General features: G+C 43.6%; 1 protein-coding gene across 7 annotated transcripts in view; it reads right to left on the bottom strand.

Annotated features, from left to right (window-relative positions):
• The window catches only part of TBC1D31 (TBC1 domain family member 31), a 67,073-nt gene extending 63,811 nt beyond the window's left edge, over positions 1-3,262 (bottom strand). For 4 of the 7 annotated variants that reach the window (XM_007188848.3, XM_057532299.1, XM_057532298.1 and 1 more), the window contains exon 1: positions 3,033-3,261. In XM_007188848.3, coding sequence (XP_007188910.2) covers positions 3,033-3,109 — 77 coding nt within the window. In that variant the 5' untranslated portion in view covers positions 3,110-3,261. Of the gene's footprint in view, positions 1-3,032 lie in introns of all 7 variants that reach the window. The other 3 variants (XM_007188850.3, XM_057532300.1, XM_057532297.1) reach the window with 2 other exon arrangements.
• Between the last annotated feature and the right edge of the window lie 10,306 nt (positions 3,263-13,568).

The following is a 13,568-nucleotide window of genomic DNA, read 5'->3' on the forward strand; positions in this document are numbered from 1 at the left end:
TCTGCTGAAAAGAAAACTGTTATAAAACTTGTAGCACAAATTAACTAACTCTTTAAAATAATATATGTGTTTATATTTGGGTCATGAAGACCAGAAAAATCCCATTCTCTCCTGCAACAAGTTTTCAAATCATGAAATTTTTTATCTTAATTGACTTTCTACAAATTTGAATTTTAACATTAGAAACATCTGCCTCATTATCACTTCATTTAAAAAACACTACATTGAATTAAGTATATCAAACATTTTCTATAGTTTATCTAAAAATAAGGCTTTCAGACTCATTGGGTGAAAACAGTAATTATTTTTATCTAGTCCCTGACAAAGATTCTTGGCTTGACCAAACTTTAGTCAGGCTACCAAACCTTCTCCTAGGCCCTTCTGTGCACTCCCTTGTAAAATCTAATTTTAGCAAGAATGCTGCTTAGTCAGTTTAATCAGAATCCCCTACCCTCAATACTACTGTCCTTGACATCTGATGGGTTCCTCATCCTCCCCCATCTCCCAAGTGATGTCTGATCACCTGGGCCTGTCTTCAGCAGGAATCCTGAGGTAGATTTAGCCAGAACTCCCTTAACCCCAGATGTTTTCTCTTAGTAATCTTCCATCCACCGGCCCCCACCCTTCTCCTTGGCTATAGCTTCCCACTTGCCCAGGCTGTATTCAGAACTGAGCCCAGTTCTACCCTGAGGTCTTGTTTCCTCTATTGCAACAGTCCTGAATGCAGTCTGTGTTTACTTTAACTACTGTCCAGCTCTGGTTTTTGTTTGACATTCCCAAAGGGAAATGGGGGGAATAAATGTATTGAAATACTAAGTAACAACATCAAAATGTTCCCTGGCAATTAAACTTAGACCAAGCAAATGACTTTTCCCTCCAGTCTTTTTTCTGTAACATTTATTATGTATCTGGATTGCAAAATTACATGATCACTGTTCAAAATACGGAAAATACAGAAAAACACTAATAATTTGATTATAACCCTATCATCATGATATAATCACATTTAATAGTAAAATTCTGTCCTTCTGATTTTTCATATAAATCACACATGCAAATATTTATTTTAGAACGGCTTTTCAATTGCTCACAATTTGCCTGACAGAGTTCCTCAGTCCCTAAACATAGTAAAAACATCAAATATTTACTGAACACCAAGATGCATGAGACACTAATTCCCTAAGACACTCTTGCTGTTAAGTATGATTATCTTCACTTACAGCCTAAGAGATTAACTTGCCCAAGGTCACAGAGCTAGTGAGTGGACATTTACTTCAACTAAAGTCCATCTGACTCCACAGTCAGTGCTCCTTGCTCCTCTCAACACCGTAACAACGGGTTTTATTGAACAGAAAGAAAGCTATGTTTTAGTGGAAGAAACAAATGAGGATATTTGCACACAAACTCGTTTCTTTCATTTTTTGAATCTTGCATGTATATCTAGATATTTTATAACAGCAGGAAAGAGAATTATTGTGGGTTGGCTTAACTTTTACAACATTTAGAGAACATGAGAAGTAGGGGTGCTATTTACATAAACTCCAAATTTGGAAATGAAAATCTCTACTGAAGTACCCCTATTCTATATAAAATGTTTATTCAATGGAGTTGATGGGACGGCAGTATTGTTAGGGGACTGATAGCAACCAGAAACCAAAGAAACTAACGGTACGGTGTGTAGCAGTGTGCTTTGGGGATGTGTAGTTGGCACTCAAAGTCTACTGATTTGTTGAGGAGCAAGCAAAGGATCAACAGAAAAATTACGAGAACAAGAAACACACTGAAATATGAGTGCAAGTGAGGCAGCAAAGTCCACGGAATCCTAAGGAATTAGAAGCAATAAGATTAATCTGTGCGCAGCAACCGGAACCAAGATGGCGCCACTTTGGGACAAAGGCTTCCATTAAAGTCACACAGGAGCCTCAAACAGGACAGACACCTGGGAACTGAATGAAAAGAAGAGTTGGGGAGGGAGGGATGAATGGGCAGGGCAACAGCAACTTTTACGGCAGTCACAATACTTTGTACGAGACCGTAATGGTGGACGAGTCATTATACATTTGTCCAAACCTACAGAATGTAGAACACCAAGACTGAATCTTAATGTTAACTGTGGAATTTGGGTAATAATGATGTCTTCATGCAGGTTCATCAACTGCAACAGATATCTGGTGAGGAATATTAATAAAGGGGAGGCTAGGCACGTGTGGGGACAGGGGGTATATGGGAAATCTCTGTACCTTCCTCTCAATTTTGCTGTGAACCTAAAACTGTCCTCAAGAAATAAAGTTTATGAAAAAAAAAAAAAAAAAAGCAGCAGCAACGCTAGCCTTACTAGAAAGAGTGCCCTACCTTGTAAACCGTAACCCCTTCCTCCACCACTATCACCACCATACACGTCAATACGTAAACTCCAAGAGAACCAGAAGTTTGTTTTGGTCCACAGCTGTCCCTCAGCGCTTACAAGCTTGGCACATAGTAAATGCTCATCAAATAGTCGATGAGCGAATGCTTGCCTGAATACAAACAATGATTCAAGGATGGATAAACTGCGGCATTTGGAAGGGGGAGAAGTGCATTGCTCTCCTCCTCCCGCATCAGTTCCTCCTCCTGAGTTCTTTCCCAGCTGGAATAACTAACGAATATTTACTGAGCATCTACTGCGTGCCAGGAATACTACAGGGATTCTGTGTTAATTATGGCAGGCAGTCCTGGTACTCATCAGAAACTCAAATTCCCTGGCATAAATCAGGACCTCCCGCTCCACGTTGACCTAATGAGACCCCGTCCCCAGTACAGGGAGGGGGGTCTCTAAAGATCATGAAACTCAGGGCACCTGGGTTTCTGGAGGTCACCCAACCCAGGTATCCGGGGCAGGATCAGAGCCAGGACCCGAATCTCCATCCGGCGCCCCGCACCCCTTCCCGAGATCCTCCCCAACAGCCCCTCAAACGCCTCGCCAAAGCCGCGGACCCGCCCCTCGCCGGCGGCCATCCCCCTCCACAGCGCGCGCCTCCCGCCGCAGCCTTTACCCGTCCCGAGTGGCCGGGGATGGTTTGCGGTGCCATATCTTGCCGCTCTCCTTGTTGCCCAGGTTTATGCTCTGCATGTCGCAGTCCACGCGAGACCGCCGCCGGTCCAGCGGACAACGGTCCCGGCGCCTTTCCGGCAGGCCCCGCGCTTCCTGCCCGGGAAACTTGAGCGCCGGCCGCGGCCGCCCGGATCCCCGCGGACCGTACCAAGCGCGCGCAGGCCGCCGATCGGACGGCGCTAAACCCCGCCCAGGCGACCCCTCCCGCTCTGGACAATGGAATCGGCCTACGACTGTCTCCCTTAGACTCCGCCCCCTTTCGCGGTGCGTTCTCCCCACCCAACCCCCCAAAACCTTCTGGGAATCGTAGTTTTCTGCAGGTGTAACCTGGCGCGCGGAATCGGCTTGGGAATTCTGCTTTCTGGGGGCCTCGCTGGGTTTTAGGCTTTCAACGGAAGCAATAAAAGTGACTTTTCCCCAGGGCCCCCAGATCCCGTTTCACGTTGCGTTTAGGGATTGAGGAGTTGTGAGACAACTAATAGAGAAGCAAGGACCCAAATGCGTTGAGAATTGAAGGGTTCCTTTTATAGAACATTCGGGTTCAAAAAGAACCTTGATGGAGTCCACTCTTCTTGACCTTTTCATCATCGTCATGAATGTTGTTTTAATTCCGTAGTCTAACAAGAAGCTCCAGTATTATGGCGTCGGATCCACCAGTCCTGCACCAGTAAAGCAATGTCATCAACAACCAGTTGAGTTGACGCCAGAGAAATTCTTTTTGGTAAATATTTACTTAGAACTTGTATAGTGCTTACTAGGTATCAAACACTCTTCTAAGTGCTTTAGGACTATTAACTCATTTAAGTTGTTTAATCCTCATAGCAAACCTACAATATTGCTAATACTGTCATCTTCATCTTTAGTGCTTTATGAGGTAGTGTATTGGTTTGCTGAGGCTTTGTGCCACAAACTTGGTGGCTAAAACACCAGAAATTTATTCTCTCACAGTTCTGGAGGCCAGAGTCTGAATCAAAGTGTTGGCAGGTCACTCCCTCCAGAGGCCCTAGGGAAGATTACTTTGCCTCTTCCAGCTTCTGGTGGTTGCTGGCTTCCTTGGCATAGGACCACATCACTCCATTCTCTGCCTGCATCTTCACCAAGCCTTGTCTTTTCCTATAATCTCTGTCTCAAATCTCCCTTTGCTTTTCTCTTATAAGAACACCTGTCCTTGGATTTAGGGCCCACCTGGATAATCTAGGATAATCTCCTCATTTCAAGATCCTTAACTTACTTACACCTGCAAAGACCCATTTTCCAAATAAGGTAACATTCACACATTCTGGGCAATACGCCCTGGGTATATATTTCCGGGGTCCACCATTCAACCCACTACAGGTAGAAAAATGACTTTTTACAAAATTATATGACCATGATGTTTAAAAAGCGCAAACTCTAGCAGAAATACAAAACGCTCACAAGAATTTAGCAGTGTGGATTTTTTTTTCTAATATTTATTTATTTATTTGTTTATTTATGGCTGTGTTGGGTCTTCGTTTCTGTGCGAGGGCTTTCTCTAGTTGCGGCAAGCGGGGGCCACTCTTCATCGCGGTGCGTGGGCCTCTCACTATCGCGGCCTCCCTTGTTGCGGAGCACAGGCTCCAGACGTGCAGGCTCAGTAGTTGTGGCTCACGGGCCTAGTTGCTGCGCAGCATGTGGGATCTTCCCAGACCAGGGCTCGAACCCGTGTCCCCTGCATTGGCAGGCAGATTCTCAACGACTGCGCCACCAGGGAAGCCCAGCAGTGTGGATTTTTAAACTTTTTATATTGTTATCAAGGGGTGGCCCTGAGAGACAACTCTTAGTAACCCTTTGCAGAGGAGATTTTTATTTTTTTAATTTATTTTTATTTTTTTATATTTTTATTTATTGGACTTGAGATGGTACTAAACTGTATGTATGAATGTTTGCATTATTAGTCAGGATATTTAAGGTGTTAAGCTTAAGGGCACCTAACTTGAAACAGGTTATTTCCCATATTTGTGTCTCACACAGGTAACCATACAACTTTTTACCAGTAGCGGAGACAAATCTGCTGAATGATTTCCTTAACTACTCTGGTTTAACCTGCCTGCAGCTCAGCTTGTGTGGGTTGTCACAGCCTATGTGACCATCCTATCCAATTTCAGATACACTGGTAAAGGTCCATGTTACAGATCTTCTGGACACCCACTTTTCACTTACCTTTGGATTTAGTTGGACCAGATCTGAAGGTCAGGCTGGCAACTGAAGAGATGTGCACCCATGGCTGCCAACCTCCCAATTTTTTCTCTTTTCTTTTTTTTTTTTTTGGCCGCACCACGTGGCATGTGGGATCTTAGTTCCCTGACCAGCGATCGAATCTGCACCCCCTGCATTTGAAGCGCAGAGTCTTAACCACTGGACCACCAGGGAAGTCCCTAATCTCCCAATTTAGTAACCCAAGTTGGTAGACCATTTTCTAGTTCCTTCTTGGATCATTACGTAGTCAATAACTGATGCATACTATACACAGATATTTTTCAGCTTTATTGAGGTATAATTCGCATTTAATAAACTGTACATATTTAAAGTGTATAATTTTATAAGTTTTGACATAAATATATTCCTGTGAAACCATGACCATGATCAAGATAATGAATATATCCATCACCTCCAAAATTTTCCTTCTGCCTCTCTGCAATCTCTTTTTATCCCTACCCCACCTTGTCCATGGGCAACCACTGATCCTCTTTCTGCCTTTCAGATTAGTTAGTATTTTCTAGAAATTTATACAAATGGGTGTTAAACTAGGTAATCTTTTTTTTTTTATCCAGTTTCTTTCATTCAGCATAATTATTTTGAGAGTCAACTATGTTGTTGGGTATATCAGTGGTGCATATGTTTTTATTGCTGAGTAGTATTCCATGGTATTGATATACAACAATTAGTGGTATATTCAGCTGTTGATGAACATTGGGATTGTTTCCAGTGTTTGGCTATTACAAAGAAAGCTGTTATGGACATTCCTGTTCAAGTCTTTGTATAAATATATGTTTTCATTTCTGGTGAGTAAATTCCTAGATGTGGAAGGCTGGACCATATGGTAAGTGTAGGTTTAACTTTTTAAGAAAGTATCAGTCATTTTCAAAGTAATTGTCATTTTACATACCACCGATACTGGATAGTGTAGGATAGTTTCAGATACTCCACATCTATGATGAGTCTTTGTCATTACAGCCGTTCTAGGAGTGTTGTGGTACTTCATGGTGAGTTTATTTTGTGTGGGATCCTAGTTCCCCGACCAGGGATTGAACCCACACCCCCTGCAGTGGAAGCTCGGAGTCTTAACCACTGGACCACCAGGGAAGTCCCTTTCATGGTGATTTTTTTTTAAAGGAATTCCTTTATTTTTATTTTTTATTTATTTATTTATTTATTTATTTATTTATTTTTGGCTGTGTTGGGTCTTCGTTTCTGTGCAAGGGCTTTCTCTAGTTGCGGGGGCCACTCTTCATCGCGGTGCACGGGCCTCTCACTATCGCGGCCTCTCCCGCCGCGGAGCACAGGCTCCAGACGCGCAGGCTCAGTAATTGTGGCTCACGGACCCAGTTGCTCCGCGGCATGTGGGATCCTCCCAGACCAGGGCTCGAACCCGTGTGCCCCGCATTGGCAGGCAGATTCTCAACCACTGCGCCACCAGGGAAGCCCTTTCATGGTGATTTTAATTTCCATTTCTGGAATGACGAATGATGTTCAGTATCTTTTCATGGGATTATTTGCCTTCTGCATATATGGGCTCAAATCTTTTGCCCGATTTATAATTGGGTTGTTTTCTTATTATTGAGTTTTGAGGATTCTGTATATGTTCTGGATATAGGCCTTTTATCATGTTTATGTTTTGCAAATATTTTCTTCTAGTCTTTGTCTTGTTTTTTCATTCTCTTGAACATGTCTTTGAATGCATAGAAACTATTAATATGGATGAAGGGTTGACCAAGTCAGTCACCGTGGCAGGAATCCAAACAGGCAACAGTTGGATGACAAGGGTCCGTTGACATATTGTGTAGGAAAGCTGACATTGCACAGGAAAGAGTTCTGTTTTCATCAGTAAAACAGAAATGTGTGTCATGCTGCTAACTGACACAAACCCAGGCAGTGTTTTCCGTTTCCTAGACAACTATTTGGCTCTGTAAGGAAAGGGGTGAGGAGGCCAAAGCCATTACAGGTGAACTATGACATAGTGCACGTCCCCCACCCTTTAAACATGAATCAGAACAGAAAAGGAAAAGCAACGGGTTGTTCTCCAAATTGCTTAAATAAATATTCATGCCTAGGGGTTCTCATAAAACATACATGAAAGCAACCAAGGGTAGTATTTCATGTGGAATCAAAAGGATTTGGCACCTACAGTTGAAATGGTACAGTATCAAAGTAGAGGGGAAAATGTGATGTTGATCTTGACAGGCAGCAAGATCAGTCCCACATACAGTGAGAAACAACTCACATAAACTAGGGTTTCTAAAAGACCTCCTCCAGACTAAAGGAAGGAGGAGACCAGAGGGTGAAGCTCCCTCTTCCATGGCAGAGTGGGCAGTGGTTGCAAGTTTCTCATCTTTACAGCCCTTACGCGTGGCCAGGAGAGGAGGAGGACTTAGAATTCTTGATCTCTATCTAGTCCAAAGCTGTCCTAAGAAGCAAGGACAACCTAGAGCCACCTCTGCCTTAGCTGCAACTGCATAATATACCATCTTATGGATGCAGCATAATTTAATAATTCCCCTATTTTTGGCAGTTGGGTTTTAAAAAATTATATGCAAACATTATGCCAGAGATTAATAGCTAAGTGTGTCATTGTAGGCACTGGTATAAGCCAGCTCAGGAAGCTTCTATAGGGAAGCTTAAACCTTCCAAATTATGCTCTGCAGGTAGTGGCCTATTCCAAAGGCCTCCCTGGGCAAAGGGCTGTGGAGTCAGAGAATGCTGGGAATATCTCCCATAGGACTGAATAACTATTCTTGATTCACAGGCTCCTAATAACATTTGTGGGCTCCGAGGACAGACGATCAATCACGTGTGACAGGATGCCAGTAAACCATGAGTAAAATGCCTCTAATTGCTGTAAGGGAGGAAGGCAAACTGATTGGGCTAAGCATTTATTGTCCACTAAAGTATTCTAGGGCAGCGTGGCATCCTTCCTGCCCGCTCTGGGCAGTGTGTGGAGAGAGGCCACAGAGCCGAGTGAGGATGACCACTTTCATGGCAGAGCAAAATCTTTGGAGATGGTTTTTGGGGGACACCAAGTCCACCGTCTCCCCAGATTGCCAGCATTCTGATTAAAGGCAACTTTCCTTTCTACCAAATTCTGCGAGTATTGATTTTTTCAAGCAGCAAGCAGCCCCACCTGACTTGGTAACATTTTCATTGCCCTAAAAATCCTATGTGCTCCACCTGTTCATCCCTCTCCTCTCCCTAAGTATTTTTGTTACTTTCATTATATAGATGGCTTTGAAAACTACTGCAAGCAACTATCCACGGGAGGAAAGAGAAAGGTAAGATAGAGATGCACAGTGGGGCGGGCTCTTTCACCTATAGACCTTAGAAGGGTGTTGTCTTTGTTGGTGAAGTAGTGGCCTGGAAGCTGGTTCTATCTGCTTGACCCTTCAGAGAATTCTGTGCGAGGAAGCAGATGTGGACAGGTGCGGGTTGGCATAGGTAACCACTTTTCACTTCGTTATTACACAGTTTCTTCTTTGGTCTTGCTTGCTTTTATTTTTTAATCCTATAGAAGCTCCTATTTGAATTTTGCATAAAATTAAAATTTTGCATAAAATTAAAACCTGTAAGTCATAAGTACTGTGAACATAGAGTCCTAATTTGAAATATTCTGCCCTGTATTCCCCCCAAGTACATTGCACTTATTAGATCTTGTACCCTCACTAGTGGTTTGGAAAATGTGGGCAGTCTATGTATAAAGGCATGGTACCCAGAATGCCTAAGTACATTGGCTCTAAAGCTTACTAGTACTATAATCTTGGGCAAAGTATTTAACTTCTCTGTGCCTTGATTTCTTCATCTGTAAAATCAGGACAATAATAGTGCCAACCCCATAGAGTTGTGAAGAATTTAGAACAGCAGCTGACATATAGAAGTCGTCTCCTAGCTATTATTATTGCTATTATTTAAGCCCTTCTAGGGAGAGTACCAGTGATATGCAGATACATTTAACGACTGGCTGTCTGGACAGAAAACTCTGGTTTGTAGAATTTGGCAATTTCTGTGGTATAAATACTCCTACTATGGCCAATTTCAAGCTATGAATGTGATGTCATTGAATGCAGAGTTGGAGAGAGATGAGCAGTAGCACACTATTATATAGTATGGTCACCAGACAGATAAAATAGACACAACCTCAAGAGCATGGATAATAGTAAAATGGATTAAAATAATTTAAAAAATGATATGTTTTGAGTATTACCCTTTAAAAAATATAATTTATTTCTACCTAAGTTAATATAATTTAATATTTAATAATTGACTCAGAAAATTCCTGAAAATTGAACAGTTTGCTCTTGTGAGCTAACATCAGCCTGCTCCATCTCTGCACTGTTTCTTACTTTCATCAACTTAGACATTTGCTAATGTTTCAGTTGACTTGCTATGTAACACAGTACCTCAAAACTTATTGGCTTAAAACAAAACTGGTTTCCCGTTTTCCAGTCCTGTGAGTTGACTGGGCTCAGCTGAACGGTTCTTCTGTTCCACATGGTGTAGCCAAGATCACTCATGGTTGCATTCAGCCCAAGTTCATCTTGAACTGGAACATCCAGGATGGCTTCTCATCTACCAGTGCTTCTCTCCATGTGGCCTGTGGGCCTTCAGGAGTCTAACCTGATCTTCTTTACATGGTACTGGCTCCCAAGAAAGGAATGTTCCAATAGGGCAAGCCTGAATGTGTCAGTGTTTAACAAGCCTGCTTGTATCACCATGCCCGCTAATGTCCCATTGGCTAAAGGAGGTCACATGGTCAAGTCTAGACTCAATGTAGATGGGAATTACATATGTGCAGGAATCCCGAGAGATGCATTTTGTTAGACGCTACTAATATAATGGTTGACCACAGATGACATCAGGAAATCCCAGGGCACATTCGGAGGCAGTACACATAGGAATAAAGCTTCCTTTGAGGGGAGTTGAGAGTGTTGTCCTACCGTACATGTGGTGTGTGTGTGTGTGTGTAGGATGTATGGGGAGTTGCAAATGGAGGAGGGGGAGTGGACAAGCACCACATATAACTCAGTGGTTCTCAACCGGGGTGAGTTTGCCCCCAGAACCCCAGAGGACATTTGGCCACATCTGCAGACATTCTTGGTTTTCATAACTGGTGAGGTTGTCATTTGCTGCCAATCACCCTTTGCACAGGGAAGCCCTTCACCAACAAATAACTGTCTAACCCAAAGTGTCAACAGGCCGAGGCTAAGAAACCCTGTGTGTAACCTCACGCACGAATTTGGCTGTTTAGTATGTGCTCTCTCTTCCCAACACGTTTTCCCTACTGCCTCTGACAGCACGTGCAAGATATAAAATTCTTTCACAGCTCTCCAAATGCATGTTTAGCCTGCTTGGATTGGCTTCAAACAAATGTGACAGATGTAGCCTTTCTGGATCCAGTGCCTTGCCAGGCAAGCATATGCGTGTTTGCACATCACGTCTGCAAAATTCCGTGACTGAAAGAGGTCACACCTCCAACTTCCAGGAAAATATCTCAAATGACTTTTCCCCCGAGTCTTCCGGCTCTCAGAAGCTCTTGATACCTCTCTTTGCTCAGTTCTCCAGGGAAGCTATTCTGTCCTATTCCTCATTATGCCAAGGTTACATTTGCCCTATCTGCGCAAAGGAATCCTTACTCATTAGTTCAGTAAATGTCAATGGAACGTGCATTGCTGGCCAGGGCTGTCCTGGGTGCTGGGGTGCGGCAGGGAATGAGACACAGTTGCCTTTGCATGGAGCTTGCCGTTCTAGCTGGGGAGACAGACAACAACTAAGGGAATAAATAAATGATATCATGTTAGGTAATGAAAAGTGAAGAAATGTTAAGCAGGGTAAAGGGACGAGAACAATGGGGGTGGGGTGATACTTTGATTAAGGGGTTTAAGGAAGGCACTGTTGAGGGATGCTGTCTGAGCAGGGAACTGGACGCTGAGCAGGAGGGAGACACAATGACAGGTTCCCCACAGTGTACTCATTGCACTGCGTGGGAGCTTAGTATTTGGTTCCCAGGGCTGCTGTCACCAAGTATCACAAACTGGGTGGCTTAAAACAACCCAAATGTATCCTCTTACATCTCTAGAGGCCAGAGGTCTGAAATCAAGGTACTGGCAGGGTTGGTTCCTTCTGGAGGCTCTAAGGAGCATCTGTTCCCTGCTTCTCTCCTAGCTCCTGGGCACCTTTAGTCAGACCCTAAATCTAAAAAGATGAAGGTACCTACTCCCGTTTGTAATTCAAAATCAGAAACAACATATTATCTGATTGGGAGATTCTATCGATAGATAAGTCCGCTGAGGCCCTGCTTTGCTGGTGTCCTAAACCTGTTCATCATTTACCAGTGGATGGTGAAGAGGATTGGCCATCTGGGTTGTGGATAGGCTGAGAGCCAGAGCCTGTCCCTACATGGAAACAGGAATTTGATTAGGAACTCAGCTGGAGGTGCTGGGGATCTGATTCTTCAATGCTATGCAGATTGCTCTGAACTTGAATTAGGGTCTAAGGGCTAAGGGCTGTGAGCTAAGGGCTCTATGCAGAAGAGCTCTACCTAAGGACAAGGACAAAACCCCTGCGAACACCAGACCAGGCAAATCTCATTAAGCCTTAACAATTGCTAATTGGGTTTCAGCCCAATTTTAAGAGCTCAAGGGAAATGACCCTGTAGCCTAACTAAGCTTTCTATGGGTGAAAAGCAGCATGACAATATGAAGTAAGTGGGCAGATCCAGGTTTTGTTGGGCCTGAAGATTATACAATTTGAGGGGCCCTCTTTAAGAAAAAAAAGTAAAATTATGAGTACAAAATTAAGCGAAAGCCTTGGAAGAGCCGTGTAAGTGAGGGGTCCAGTAGCCTAACGTTGATTAGCTTTACAATCAGGTGATCTCCGGGAATAATAGTCATAAGGATGTTTGTATCCTTTCATCTCAGAATCCCACTCCTAGAAATCTGTTCCATAGAATTATTGAGAGGCAGTGTGGTACAGTAGTTAAGAGCAAGATAAAATGCAAGGTCCTTTCAATAAACTACAAAGTCTTGTCTGATTCTTCCTTTCTCTCTCTGAACTTCTGCCCAACTCCCTCTCCGCTCGGCCACACTGGTCTTCGTGCTGTACCGCCTCCGTTCCAGGCACCATCCCACTTCTGGGCCTTTGCTGGTCCCTTTACCTGAACTGCTGTTCCCCCAGATATCCGCATTGTTTGCTCTTTCACCTCCTTAAGACCTTTACTCAAATATCTCCTGAGGTCACAGTGAGGCCTTTCCTGACCAACCCAAATCTCCTTCTCTTTATTTTTTTTTCCTAGCATTTATCAACAGTTTTCTACTAAACTTCTTACTTTTACCCTTTTCAACTGTCTTTCTACATCCTGTAGGATGTAACCTCTAAGAGGACAGAAGTATTTGTCAATTTGGTTTACAGCCGGATCCTCAATGCCTACAAGAGTAGCCGGTACAATAACAAGCTCCTGTGGTCTGATTGTTGGTGTTTTTCCCAAATTCTCCCCGAAGTGCTGAAATCCTACTGCCCAGTGTGATGGTATTAGGAGGTGGGGCCTTTTGTAGGCTCCACCCTCATGATGAGGTTAACGCCCTTATGAAAGAGACCTGGGAGAGCTCCCTTGCCCCTTCCACCAAGGTGAGGATGTGACGGAGAAGTCTGCAACGTGAAGAGGGCCTTCACCAGAACCTGGCCCTGCTGGCACCCTGGTCTTGGACTTCCAGCCTCCAGAACTGTGGGAAATAAATTTCTGTTGCTTATAAGCCACCCAATCTATGGAACTTTGTTATAGCAGCTGGATCAGAGGAAGACACAAGTATTTGACAAAAACCTTGTTGAAGGGCTGAATTAAAGAGCACCACCTTTGAATTCAGATGGACCTGGGTTTAAATCTTACCTATGCGCCTGCTGGCAAGTGGCAAGTGACGTCACTTTTCTGAGGCGGTTTCTTCATTTATTTATTTATTTAAAAAATATGTTTTCCCTTCTATTCTTTATTTTTTTAAAGGTTTTTTATTATTATTATTATTTTTGGCTGCGTTGGGTCTTTGTTGCTGCGTGCGGGCTTTCTCTAGTTGCGGCGAGCAGGGGCTACTCTTCGTTGCGGTGCACGGCCTTCTCATTGTGGTGGCTTCTCTTGTTGCGGAGCACGGGCTCTAGGCATGCAAGCTTCAGTCGTTGTGGCACGTGGGCTCAGTAGTTGTGGCATGTGGGCTCAGTAGTTGTGGTGCACGGGCTTAGTTGCTCCGCGGCATGTGGGATC

Source organism: Balaenoptera acutorostrata, chromosome 17 (genome assembly GCF_949987535.1).
Source record: "Balaenoptera acutorostrata chromosome 17, mBalAcu1.1, whole genome shotgun sequence".
Taxonomy (NCBI): Eukaryota; Metazoa; Chordata; class Mammalia; order Artiodactyla; family Balaenopteridae; genus Balaenoptera; species Balaenoptera acutorostrata.